At 40.5% G+C, this 13913-nt stretch overlaps 1 protein-coding gene across 2 annotated transcripts in view; it reads right to left on the bottom strand.

Moving 5' to 3' along the window:
- Positions 1-13913, bottom strand: part of NIPSNAP2 (nipsnap homolog 2) — a 41444-nt gene that overhangs the window by 4483 nt on the left and 23048 nt on the right. The window contains exons 8-10 of one of the 2 annotated variants that reach the window (XM_090276939.1): positions 7714-7808; positions 3434-3517; positions 1866-2379 (exon numbers count right to left, since the gene is read on the bottom strand). In XM_090276939.1, the coding sequence (XP_090133065.1) occupies positions 2315-2379; positions 3434-3517; positions 7714-7808 (244 nt within the window). In that variant the 3' untranslated portion in view covers positions 1866-2314. Of the gene's footprint in view, positions 1-1865; positions 2380-3433; positions 3518-7713; positions 7809-13913 lie in introns of those variants that run through there. The other variant, XM_090276940.1, reaches the window with a different exon arrangement.

Below are 13913 nucleotides of genomic sequence, written 5' to 3' on the forward strand. Positions count from 1 at the left end.
TATCAATATGAAAGGGAAACACTGACCTGTTGCCTCCTGTACGCATCCTGACTGAGGATCAAGTTCGCAATGTAGGTATGTGCCCTGACCAGGAATTGAACCCACAACCTGGTAAGGGCTATTTTCTAATTAGGACTGACAGTCTCCATACGGTCTATTCCTTCCTTCTCTTTATCCCTCTGTCCTTTCACATCCTCCCTCAGTCTTTCTATTGTTTCATTAAATATATTATTGAACATCTATGTCCCAGCCAGACACTGGAAGTATAAATTTAGGAAAAAAGTATAATGTAGAACTGAAAAAAGATCTTTCACAGGCAGTTAGGAGAACAAGCGAAAAGCAGCAGGTTCTGTCAAGTGCTAATTCGGAGCAGAGCAAAGTGTGGTTCTGCAAGGGCTTTTAAAAAGTAGTAGGGGTGATATCACATGAATGATAATTAAAAAGGAGTAAGATCCACCAGACTTATACCCAATGAATGGAAAATGAGATTGGAAGTTTTAAATATTGCCAGTGAAAATTACTAGTGGGACAAAATAATACAATTTATCTTACTACAGGGGTTTAATAAAGGATTTCCCAAAGTGGGCAGGAAATGCTAAAATAAAGTGGTAACTGATAAATTAGCTTAATAGAATGTTTTTGTCAAAGTCAGCACGTTGCTAAATTGAACATCAGTTTTCAGACTTCATCTAACCCAGCCTCACAGCAGCATTTGACACAGGTGATCTCATCCTTGATGGACTTTCTAAACTTGGCTTCCACGATAGCCTTCTTTCCTGAGTCTTCCTATCTCCCTGGTTGTTTCTTACTCTCCCTTTCTGGTTCCTCCTCACCTACTGCCTCCCATGGCACCAAGAGCCAGTTACAGAAATTCTGAGCCAAAGCAATCATAAATGTCATGGTGTTCAAGCTCCTTACTTTATAGATTAGGGACCTCAAAGGGGGTAAATACTACGTCAAGGAGCAGAGCCTGGACTTGGAAAAACCTGTTCTTCTGCCGGCAGCCCCAACCCCCCAACACTATGCCACTAGCTCTAGTACACAAATGCTCATTCCCTAGAACACCCTACCAAACGCCCAAAGGGAGAGGCTGACGAGCTTATTCAGTATCTTATTCTATAGACTCACATAGAGTCTTGAACTGGGACAAGCTCTTCAAGAGCAAGAGGGGCATTCTCAGTACAAGTTCATAAAAAAGATCGCAAACATGTAATATGTGAAAAGTCAGAGAATTTTATTGACTTTCATATGTTCTTGGAGAAAACCATTCCCATGTAAAAGTTTGAAATTTGATATGAGATGTATACACACTTTATTTTACACATAAATTACTTAATTTGGGGGTCAGTCATAATTTTTCATTTCAAGAGGACTTTTACATGATTACATTCACAAAATTGGCACACTGTTATTTAAATATTAAATCAGCTAGACAAGTATGCAGCTATATGCCAATTTAAATCTCAACACGCACCACCCCTCATGCATGATCATGGAATTATCTGCTGTGAGCTTACTAGAGTATTAATGGAGAATGCCTGAGATCATGAATGACTGTTTACAAAATAAAACCTCTTTTTCTAGTGCTTCTTGTTTTGTTATAGAAAAATATTACAAATAAAAATTAGTGCTATTCAAGGTGTTCATTGTAAAATCACATATGATACACAGGTTCAAGCCATTTTCCCCCTCATATAGAGACATCACACCCTATGTGAGGACTGAATTGCTGATTAAAGGTACCTTGGCCGCCACTACCAGCTTAGTAATGACACATTTACTGTGCAAATGATTGAAAATAAGAGTGAATTAAAACATATTCAGGTATTGGGTTTACTCATAATTTGTTCCTAGTCTGAGACTCAAAAAAAAAAAAAACTGCCAGAGAAACATGACAAAATTTGTACTTCTTCCTGATACAAGAAATTTATCTAAAAACCTGTAATTATAAGACAGATTTGCTTTTTTAAAAGATACAACTATCTTTTTTTTGTGTGTGATTAGATTCTTATTTAGAGATGATTCAGATTTGAATGTGGGCCCTCTTTTCCTGGAGGCTTGCGGAGGGGTGGCTCAGCACTAAGGTATATTCAACAAACAGGGATGTTTCCAAGAGGACTACAGAGCACTGTTACAATCAAACTGTAATAGTTCCCTTTCTTATAATTATGTAAATTTTAAAGAAAAGAGGTCTCTCGTAAGCTATATACAGCAGTTTACATTTCAGTGTTTTTCACTTGATATACAGTTAAAATTAATTTATGACAAATACTTGTCAGAGAAATTTATGTAGGCACATCTAAATTCTGTAGCTTTACTGAAGGGGTGAGGTCTTCAGTGGGATCATGATTCTGGATTCCATTTCCTGAATAAGTGGAACTGAAAACAGGAGCAAGATTATTGTGCTTGTTCTTTTCTAAATAGATGATGGTCAATACACGTTAACATACATTGCTAAGCATGTTCAGAAGTTGTGCTGCTTGAAATCACAGAATATTGGAAAATACAGGACTGACCTTAGGGTCAGAAATATACAAGAAATGACAGATCAGCTAGCATCCTATAAGATTTTATTTAAAAATCGTAACAGATTCTGTCTGGAGATGTGTTTCATTAGTAAGAAATTCGGAAAAATTCACATTCTGAGAATAGTTCTTTCTCAAAAGGTTCTTTGAACTAAAATAAAGTTATATAAAACCAAGTAATACTGCATTTGACTGTGTTCCCACACTTAAAACTCACTGCAGAGTAAAACACGCCTCCGAAAACTGATGAAAGTGTAAGAATAAGCAGCAAAGTCACATATATGACTTTTTTGAACTAAAATATTTATCTTCCAGAACAAATTACTCTTTTATTTTCTTGGTAGTATATGGGCTTAAATGTACCATACATGCAACATACTGATACTTACTATCTGTACTGGTGTTGCTGGGTTTTCTTACAAAAATCAACCATGATTTCATAGTATGTATGTGGATATACAGGCATGTATAGGTTCGGTATACATGTATATACAAATACACGTATGTATGGAAAGTCTATATATCAAATTAATTTTCAAAATTACTTTTTAATTGCTGTTTTGTAATGTTTTTGAGAATGAACAATTTTGATGAGAAAGGGAAAGCTTAGAAAAAATGTTACAAATTTTCAAAGAATGTACAAAAAAAGTAATGATGTAAAATTTACAATATGAAAGGGTCTGAACACTACCAGACAAAATACATACATAAAAGAATGAATCTTCTTCTTTATTGAAAAAAAGCCATGTAACATTAAAGAAGAATCTAACTCTCTCTCTTCCTTTAACCTTATCATTCACCACCTAGAGCAACATACTATTTTTAACAAAATACATATTAGCTTCAAGGTGAAAGATCATAAAACAGTAAGATGAGAATAAAACATCTTATGCCTATTAAAATATTACCTGTATAATACACCAATTCTTCCCAGCCATGTTTATGCCATGCTGCATTCCGTATATCTTCTCTTGTCTGAAGATCCTTGTAAGCTAAAAATAGCCACACAGAAGAAATAAGACTTAAACTGAGCATAAAGCTCTACATTCCACTAGTATACCCAGTAAGTATTGATTCAGCTGCTCGTCTTTCTCAGAAACTACCTTGGGAATTTAGTAGAAGCTGGTGGTATAACTGTGAGCTGGTTATTCTGAGCAAAATTATGTTAGGCCTTATGGGAGAAGCAAAACAATCCACTCAAAAATAATCCGTTCTTAAGTTTTATAGTTAGTTGGTCTAAGACATACATTAGAAACCCAGTGAATTTCTTCAATAACATGTTAAATTCATAACCAGAAACTCAAGACTATAGGTAAGCAATATTAGCTTTGATTTTGCTCAATATTTATAAAGCACTACAGAGATGTGGGTGAGACTGTATTCAGTGCAGTGGAAAACGAAGACAAGTAGAAGGAAGATCAGTCCCTGCTGAGCACTGTGGTATCCCAAAGAACCAAGCACAAGGAGAAGAGAGGAGACTGGGAAAGCTGTCTGGAAGTCGTAAGTGGACCAGGTGGACCTCGAAGATTGACAGGAAGTCATCCATATATGGGAATGGAAGAGAAAGGCGCTCCAGGTGGTGGGGAGAGCATGGTCAAAGGCATCCCAGTCCTTGGTGGCATGTGGTAGAATTCATGGATATCTCATCTGCGTGCCTTGGTTTCTGAATCCCAACCTGAGTAAGAACCTTCCAACTGCTCCTAGGCCTTTAGACAGTGTGAGTGTGGGTATCAGTTAGACTGAAAGACCACTCAGGGCTCCCTCCCTCAGTTCTAGTTTCTGTTTTGGGACATAAGTTTCCCCTTGGGACTTCCTTCTCCCTCTGACAGACATCTACTCTTTATAGGCCTGCCAAATTAACCATCTAAAGAAAATTTCCCTTTACTAGTAACGGAGTATAGATTTATTCCATAAATTTTTGAAGATGCCAATAAATAAAAGGAAAAAGAAATCTTTTACCTCTTACCACCTGGAGGAAAACACTGTTAACCTTCATATGACAAGCAGCAGCCTTCCTACCGAGGTCAGGCATGAACAGTGCACTGTGTGGAGAGCTACCCCTTGTAGGGAACAGAGGCTGGGGAGGCCTTTCTAGTTTAAACATTATTTTATTGTGGTAAAATATACATAACAAAATTTACTATTTTAACTGTTTTAAACGTATAATTTGGTGGCTTTAAGTACACTCACATTGTGCCACCATCACTACCATCCATCTCTTATCTTACTCCAAATGTAAACTGTTTTATCCATCAAACAATAGCTCCCCGCTCCCCCATTCCCTGGTAACCTCCGTTCTACGTTCTGTCCCTATGACTCTGCCCGTTTTAGGCACCTCATTTGAGTGCAATCATACAGTGCTTGTCCTTGTGTCTGGCTTATTTCACCTAGTGTAATGTTTTCAAGGTTCATCCATGATGGAGCATATACTGGAATTTCATTCCTTTATGGCTGATTAATGTTCTATTACATGTACATACCACGTTTATCTGTTCATCTGCTGATAGACATTTGGGTATGAGGAGACTTTTCAAAATGGCAGGCACCTGAGTATGATCATATACTGAGGGAAGGAGGCCACAGCAGGGCGGTGGTGGCGCAAATGGATGAAGCCTGGCCTTGCGGAGGGGAGGGGAGGGGAGGCGTGGCCTCGAGCGCTTTGAAGCCGGACACACCGAGGTCTGAGCCTGGCTTAGCTACTCAATAGCTATGGGTTCTGCTTGACTTATTGTACCATCTACGAATTATAACTCTCATTTGTGGTGGGTGGCTCTAAGGATTAAAGGAAATGATGCATAAAATAAAACACTAGACACGCTTGATAAATTTTTTTTTTCCCTAAAAAATTTTGGAAAACTGAGGGTATGTTTTAAAGACAGGCAACTGAGAATTCATCTCTGCACATCTCAATATTTTTTTGTATAGAGTAGGAATGGGGGGATGAACACTTGGGACACTGACTGGGGATTATAAGGAAGGTGGACAAGGGCACTGCCTAATAAAAGTACAGGTGCTGTAACCTGGCCGCGTTGTTCCTGGCTTCTGCATCTCTGGGTGGAGGAGGAGCTTGGTGGCTTTCTCATCTTGCTGTTGCTCTGTGAGGCCTTGAGTCTTCGCACAGGACAGAGCTAAGGGCTCTGCCCCGCGTTTGCCACAGTCCGTCAGAGGTTGGCCTCTCAAACCCTAGTGCCTGCCCACTTATAGTTCCAGACTCATTCTTCACCTGGGAGTCCCTACCCAGACATGCTGTAGGCGCTGATGTGAACAGAGTGTGCATGGCTTGACCTCCACCTATGAGCCAAAGCACATGGTGATCCTGACTCATCAAGGCCCTGTGCTTACTAAGGCACGGACTGTGTTTGGGAGGGTGTGCAGGAGCCCCCTCAGAGGCCTCTCCAGGCTTAGAGGAAGGTGGGAGGGGAAGAGGCCTGATTTTTCGGTTTATATACTCTGGACAGACCGTACACTATTTAAAAACTGAAAATTACTTCACCCCTACCTCAAGTCCATAAAGGTTAAGTTAGATTTATCATAATCTTAAAAGGCAGGGACACAGAACACATTGATTAAAGATCTGTTTCCAAATTTATCACATCTGTAAACTCTGATACTTAGGTCAAATCTCAGCCAGGACAATGCTGCCCCTGCTGTTCTGTGGAGCTGGGGGTTATGTGCAGTATCTATCATTTGATACAGGGTTTTCAGTCTCTTAAATGCCAGGGAAACCTTGTGTGTGCAGCTGAGATGAGCACCTGGTTGAAGCAGTGACTGGTGGGGCTAAGGGTGGGCCTCCTCTCCGGACCCTGAAGGTCTGTGGCACGGTGGAGGTGCGGTTCCAGGAACACAATGTAATAACTGTTTTTCTTGCCTTAATTTACCTACTCAGACTTAGGTCCCTGGCAGACAGTCTACCATTCAGCCAGTCTAAATTATTTGTAGTTTTCTGAGCACTTTTTGTAATTTCCCATGTCTCCATCACTGTTCTAGGCTTTCTTTCCCCTCTTTATCTGTCAATCCCATCTAGATCCTGAAGTCTAGCTAATATCCCACCTTTTGTTAATTTTCGCCACTTATAGTAACTTCATACCCCTTTAAGAGTTAGGAGTACTCTGAACATAATCAACCCTGTGTTATGAACACAGACTGCCTCATGGAATGTCACTAACGTTTGCTTTATCCCTCATTAGATAGGTCACCGTATCTTTGTAAACCTGACGTGCCAATGCAGCAGGCAGACAGGGTGTGGCACGTGGTGAGACCAAACAGGTCAAACTAACACCTCACTTAACTGATATGGTTTGGAAATGTTATGATTTCTTCTTCTTTTTTTAAATTCTCATCCAAGGACATGATTATTGATTTTAGAGAAGGAAAAGGAGGGAGAGACAGAGAGAGAAACATCAATCAGTTGCCTCTTGTTTGCATCCCGACCAAGGACTGAACCTGAAACCCAGGCACGTGCCCTGACCAGGAATCAAACCCACGGCCTTTCGGTTTATGGGATGATGCTCCAACCAAATAAGCCACAGCAGCCAGGGCTGCTTTTCATTTTTTAAACTTTAAAAACCATTTACATATGAGCCCAGAATGTCTGGCAGTATTTATACCAGGCTATTACTGAGACCCAGTTCCTATTCTAGCAGGGAGACGGACACAAACAGCCACAGCTGTGACGACTGTGGTTCAGGAGGAGAGTGACATTCACTTGTTGGAGAGGGAACATCTGAGTCAGGCCTGAAAGATGCCAAAGTTGGAAAAGGCTGGAGGAAAAGACTTCTGGGACCACAAGACCCAAGGCAGGAAGCTGAGTTCATGTGCAGGGAGCTGTCAGGGTAAAATGCAGGACTGTCTAAGGGAGCAGTGGAACGTGTCTAGACAGGATGGTAGGGGCCACACTGTGAAAGGCACTCAGTGCTTTATCGTTTTGCCTCTGCTCTAGTTGCTGACTTCACCTCTCTTATTCCTTTCACCATTTTCCCCTCTCAATGATTAGTTTACCAAAAGTCTACGGACACTTGCTTTTGACCTCTGGTTCCAGACAACCCAGTACTTACCTTCCATCTGTGACGTTTGAATTTGCTACAGTGTTTAACGTTACTGACTTGAGATATGCTTTACTGCCTATTACAATTTATTTAGCAATGAACTGTGAAATCCCAGTAATACAAAAATGCAGGAAAATAAATACCCCAAAGATGATGCACCATATATAACTGCCCGATCTGAGAGAAGAATCCTCCAACAGCTTCACTGCCGTCCTGTCTGAAGCGAATTGCACGAGCCCTGCAGGAAAGAAAACAATGTTCAGATACCGAGTTAGTATGTTAAAAAGAATCAGTGCTTCCTCCCTACTCTCAGCAAGTTCTTCAGAATGAATACTAATTGCTTTTTAATTACCAGATGCAATCAAGTTATTTTAATGTAAAATGTAAATGTCTTTCTATAGCTGTATTAGTCATTTTTGTGAGTAGACAATTAATGACTATTAAAATAAAAACGTGAGGATACATGCTTGTATTGCTGGTTCTTTACATGAATTCAGAAAGCCAGCAGAGCACAGGACCAGTAAACAAAAGAATTGCTTCTCCAAGAACTCGCTGAAAGTGAGGGAAACCTGGATATGGAAACACCTAAGATGACACAGGGAGACAAGGACCACTTCTCAAGAATGGGGCTTAAGAAGAGTTGAAGGAAGCACACCTTCAAAGCAGCTAGAGACAGTGAACTTGGAGAAACGTGTGAGCTTTCTGAACTGTAAGGGTAATTTGCAACCTCTTGGGAAGCATGTGGGACCATGAACGTGGAGCTTCTTGGCAATACACATCACAATCAAAACTGAAGATACCTCTTGGTTTTTCTCCTTACCAGTGCAAATCATTAGGAAAATGAGTACCAAATGGCACTCATTACATACTATTTGTGGAGGAAAGAGTATACATGTTATCTATGTGTATAACATGAAATTGTGATTAATTTAGGTTAAAAACTGGCACTTGTCTTAATCTTACGATTTCCTGTTGCAAAAGATATCAGGTTTTCAAACACCTTTTTCATATTTGTTTCAGGTACTTGTTATTATTTAGAGATGCATCTGAAACCCTGCAAATGTTTTTAAAATGTATATATTTTTCCAAAAGTAGCTTTTAGAATCAAAGCTGAAAAAATTTATATCAACACCACCAAGGCTTTGACCTGAGGTCTCTGTGACATCATGTTCCCAGAATTGACAAGACTTGGGAAGATGGATTTATTCTAATTCATTTTAAAGAGCTGAGGACATATGAAGCCTACCAATCTACTAATATGTACAATGAGAGATGTAAGGCTCTAGGGACAAGATTTTGAGTTGGTTTGATTAGTGTATTCTCTTCCTGGAGGCAAAATGAATTACAACATCTCAAAGGGGGGCAGGGGAGTATGGGATCGAGCAGGGCAGGCTGTGGTGGGAGCAATGGAGCCAGTCTCTCCTTAAGATCACTTTGTGATCCTCGGCTCTTGTCCACCATGTGCTCAACTTCACGAGGGTGATCCAAGCTTTCAGGTGATAGAAGGATCTCTTGCTATTGCCCCATGTGGTTACCCCCAAATGGTATTAAATTCTTTAACTTTTGCATTTTGAATTAATTGATCAGTATCTTCACAAAAATTACAAATCTGATTGGTAAATTATTGAGATTAAGCAAATCACATTAATGTGCATTCTAACTTGGAAAAAAATACTCTTTCATTGATAGTGATAAATAGGATTATTCATTTCATTCTGAATTTTTCCAATTTAGTTACAGTAGGCAAAGAAAACATACTTGCCTTGGCCTGGAAATAATCAGAAGCACGTACTGAAGAGGAGATCACCATCTTAAAATAGTCACCTATGTGCCAAAATATAAATTGAACGCTGAACTGCCTTTGTAAGTAATTTTTAAAGTGTCTGAAGAATAACCTCAGTACTTCCTCATGGATTTCATGGTGGGCAAGTTTTAGTTAGTAACATACAAAAAATAGAACTATTGAGTAATCCTATCCTATAGACAACTGAATTATTACATATGCTAGCTGCCTTTCCACATTAAAAAAAAATGATGCCGATAGTAGTAGTATTTGAGGGAAAGCAGTTTCCCACCCCAAAATATGCCTTTTGGAACAATATTTTAAGCTGGTTATTTTTAAGAAATGAAAGACTCAGGAAAAACCTCTGACTTTCCCCCTAACTGCATAAAAGAATTTAGAGGATCTGCTCCAGAAAGGCAGCTATTTTCATAGATAACTATAGTGTAACAATGAAGTAAGCACAATAGACAGGGAGGTCTGTCTGACCTAAGTCCTCTGTGCCCCAGTGTTAAAGATTGCCTAGAAAACACTTATTTACCAAATGTTTGCTTTTTCATCAACGTGTGAATTGCCTTCCTGCCCTCTGAAGTTCCAAACCACAACTCCCCCTCTTCTCTTTGGCTCAAGGTGGCATAACTGCCAGATCTGTCCTAGGATCTCACATTTTCTGGAACCCCCATATGTACACAAATAATAAATTTGGTCATTTTCTTGTTAATCTGTCTCATGTTAATTTGATTATTAGTCTAGCCACAACTCAAAAGAGTGAAGGAAAATGATTTTTCCTCTCCCATATTTACAATCAAATATCTATTTCTTAGTTTTCAAATTAAAAGAATTTCCAACATGTGTTCTTTAACTTTTGATGACCTAAGAAGATTCATTAGAAACGAAGGTCACAGACCCATTTTTTGGAGCTAGAAGAGATCTTAAAAATTATCTAGCCCAATGCAAGAAATTTCATAATGGAAAAAAATATATTTAAGTTAAGAGTAAGTAAAAGTCACAGGTTCTCTTTTAAAGATGAAGATTAAACAAGGGTCAATAGCTGATCAATGACCAAAAATCTATTCTTGTATCCCTCATAATTATTGAGGCTTTGTATTATTATACCTTTGACTTGTCTTTTCTCTTAATATTACAATAGTCAGGATTACCAAAAACAACATACAATTATAATAGTGAAAGCTGGTAGTATTTTGCTTTAATGGTAATGAGCATGCATCTTGTCTTTCACCATTAAGTTTAATGTAGAGATATGTGGAGAACTTCCGGCCAAGATGGAGGCCTAGACTGACACACTCCATCTCCCTCCACAACTAAGAAGGAATACAGCTACCGCAAAACCAGAAATAACCAGAAGTTCCAGAAAATAAAGCTACATGGAAGTCCAATGTATGAAGTTATAAACAAGTGGTGCTCGTCCGGACGGGTAGGAGGGGCGAAGCCAGGGCAGAGAGGTCAAGCTGTGCTGGCGGTGGCAGCAGTGGTGACGGCAGCAGGACAGCAGTAAGCACAGATGCCTGTATTTAAAGGGAGGCAAGAAGTGCCTGGGAGCACCCTCAGCTGCAGACCAAACCCGTCAGCTCGTGATTCCAACGCCGGGGAAGGCAGACTCCCATTGCCTCGGACTGTGAGGCCCAGAGGGCGTGGGGACAGAGGAGGAGGCTCCCGGTCTCTCAGCAGAGAGAGAACAGCAGGAATCCATCTTGGACCCCCGCCTCCACACAAAGCACCACAGTGTGGTGAGAAGGGTTGCCTGGTAGTGACAAGTGCATGGGGCTCCACTCCCTATAGCATAGGAGGTGTGATAGTCCCACCCAGGAAGCAAAAAATGCCAGGATGGCAGGGTTAATGATAAAGATCCCAATCACGCAGCTGACCAGAAAGCAAATACATGAATTAACAGATGAACAGATAGATAACCTTTCTGAGTCTCAGTTCAGAGCTATAGTTTAAGACAGCTTATAGAAATAACAGCGGGACTTAAGACGGGAAAGGAATGAAGGCTAGTCATGCTGAAATGAATGAAAACACATACAAAACAAGAGGTGAGGGAAGGAAAACCAGGGATCAAATCAACAAATTGGAACATAAGGAAGAAACAAACAGTCAACCAGTGCAGAAAGAGGAAACGAGAAGTGAGGAAAATGAGGAGAGACTCAGAAACCTATGGGACAGCTATAAGCGGGCCAACATCCGAATCACAGAATTGCCAGAAGGTGAAGAAGAAGAACTAGAAATTGAAAAATTATGTGAAAAAATAATGAAGCAGAACTTCCCTAACTTGGGGAAGGAAATAAGACTTACAGGTCCAGGAAGCACAGAGTTCCAAAAAAACTGGACCCAAGGAGAACCACAACAAGACACACTATAATCAAAATGTCAAAATTTAAAGAGAGAATCTTAAAAGCAGCAAGGGAGAAGAAGAGAATTATGTACAAAGGGGTCCCAAATAGACTATCAGATGATTTCTCAAAGGAGACTCTGTAGGCAAGAAGAAACTGGCAAGAAATATTCAAAGTAATTAAAAGCAAAAACCTACAGCCACGATTTCTCTATCCAGTGAAGCTGTCATTCAAAATAGAAGGGCAGAGAAAGTGCTTCCAGGACAAAGTAAAATTGAAGTTCATTAGATCCAAACCACTGTTATATGAGATGTTAAAGGGACTTGTTTAGAAGAAGGAGGATCAAAACTATGAACATTAAAATGAAAACTATCTCAAGAACCAACAATAGAAACTAGGGAATTGAAACAAAGGCAAACTAAGTAGGCAACGAGGGTGGAAAAAGAATTATAGGTATGGGGAACACATTGGGGGGAGGTCAGTGGGGAGGAGGAAGGGGGAAAGGGAGGGAGATGATGCAGGAATTAAGAAGCATAGTAGGAGGGAGTGGAGTAGACAGGAAGATATTGAGAAGAACTATATGCACAACCAATGGGTATGGACAAAGCAGGGGAACAACCGGAAGGAGAGGGATCACTGGGTGGAGGGGAGCAGAGGGAAAAGAAATTGGGATAACTGTAACAGCATAATCAATAAAACATATTTTAAAAAAAGTTTAATGTAGATGTTAAAATATAGAGATGGAGACTTCCGGTCAAGATTAAGAGGCATAGGTAGACATGCTTCAGCTCCTTGCACAACCATAAAGAATTACAACCACATCTCAAAACTAGTGACATCCAGAGTCATCAGAAAATCGAGCTGTATGGAAGTCCAACCACCAAGGATTTAAAGACACATTCATCCAGACAGGTAGGAGGGGTGGAGTCACAGAGATGGGCAGAGAGGCATGGTGGAACTAATGGGAGGGATACCTTGGGAGCAATCGATACCAGCCCAGCAAGACTGCACAGTCCAGGGTTCCAGTACTGGGAAGACAGACCCCAGTTACCTCTGACTGTAAAAACCAGTGGGGGTTGGGGCAGCAGAATAAATTGCTGAATTTTTGCTGCTTAAAGGGCCAGCACAGTCTTAGAATGCATGCAAACCCACCCACTCCAGGATTCACCACTGGGGCAGCAGCTAGAAGGTCGTCAGTCACATATGGGAAGGGGGTAAAGTGACTGGAAATTGAGTGAGCTCTGGATGAGCCACAAAGTGGTGAAGTGGGTGGCCCCACCCTGGTGAATATCTAAGGCTCCCCCCCAACCAACTTAACAGGTGTGCTAAGACAGGGAGTCAAAGCAGCTCTACCTAATGCATAGAAACGAACACAGGGAGGATGCTAAATTAAGGAGACAAAGAAATATAGCCCAAATGAAAGAACAGAAAAAAAAAAAAAAAAACCAGAAAAAGAATTATGTGAAACGGAGACAGTCAATCTATCATCAGGTGCAGCCTTCCAAACATTGGTTATCTGGATGCTCAGAGGACTCCTTGAGTATGGCGAAAGAATAAAAAATAAATAAAGGAAGAAATGAAGGTTACATTAAGTGACATAAAAAATAATCCACAAGAACTCAACAGCGAAGGGAAGGAAGCCAGGATTCATACCAACAATTTGGAACATAAGGAAGAGATAAACATTCAAACTGAAAAAAAAAAGAAGAAACAAGAATTCAAGGACTTCCAGCCAAATGGTTGCACAGGTAGACACGCTGCGTCTCCCTCCACAACTAAGAAGGAATACAAATACCTCAAAACTGGAGACAACCAGAAGTTCCAGAAAACTGAGCTGCACAGAAGTCCAACAAACAAAGATATAAATAAGAAATACTCATACAGACAGGTAGGAGGGGCAGAGCCGGGGTGGAGAGGATGCAGTGTGGAGGCAGCAGTGGTGACAGCAGCTGTGGCCAGTCGGCGGAAAGCGCAGTCACACATTAAATAAAGTAGGGAGGGACACCAGGGGAGAGTTCCCAGCACCACACCAGACAACGCAGCTCATTTCCAGTGCTGTAGAAAATAAAACCTCATTGCTTCTGACTGTGAAAACCAACGGGGATTGGGGTGGAGGAAGAAACTACAGGTCTCTCAGCAGAGTCCGCTTGTTCAGAGGTTCCCATGGCTCTAGAACGTCTGCAGACCCACCCATTCTGGGAATGATGACCAG

The sequence above is a fragment of the Furipterus horrens genome, unplaced genomic scaffold, assembly GCF_987537825.1.
Source record: "Furipterus horrens unplaced genomic scaffold, mFurHor1.1.pri manual_scaffold_5, whole genome shotgun sequence".
Classification (NCBI taxonomy): Eukaryota; Metazoa; Chordata; class Mammalia; order Chiroptera; family Furipteridae; genus Furipterus; species Furipterus horrens.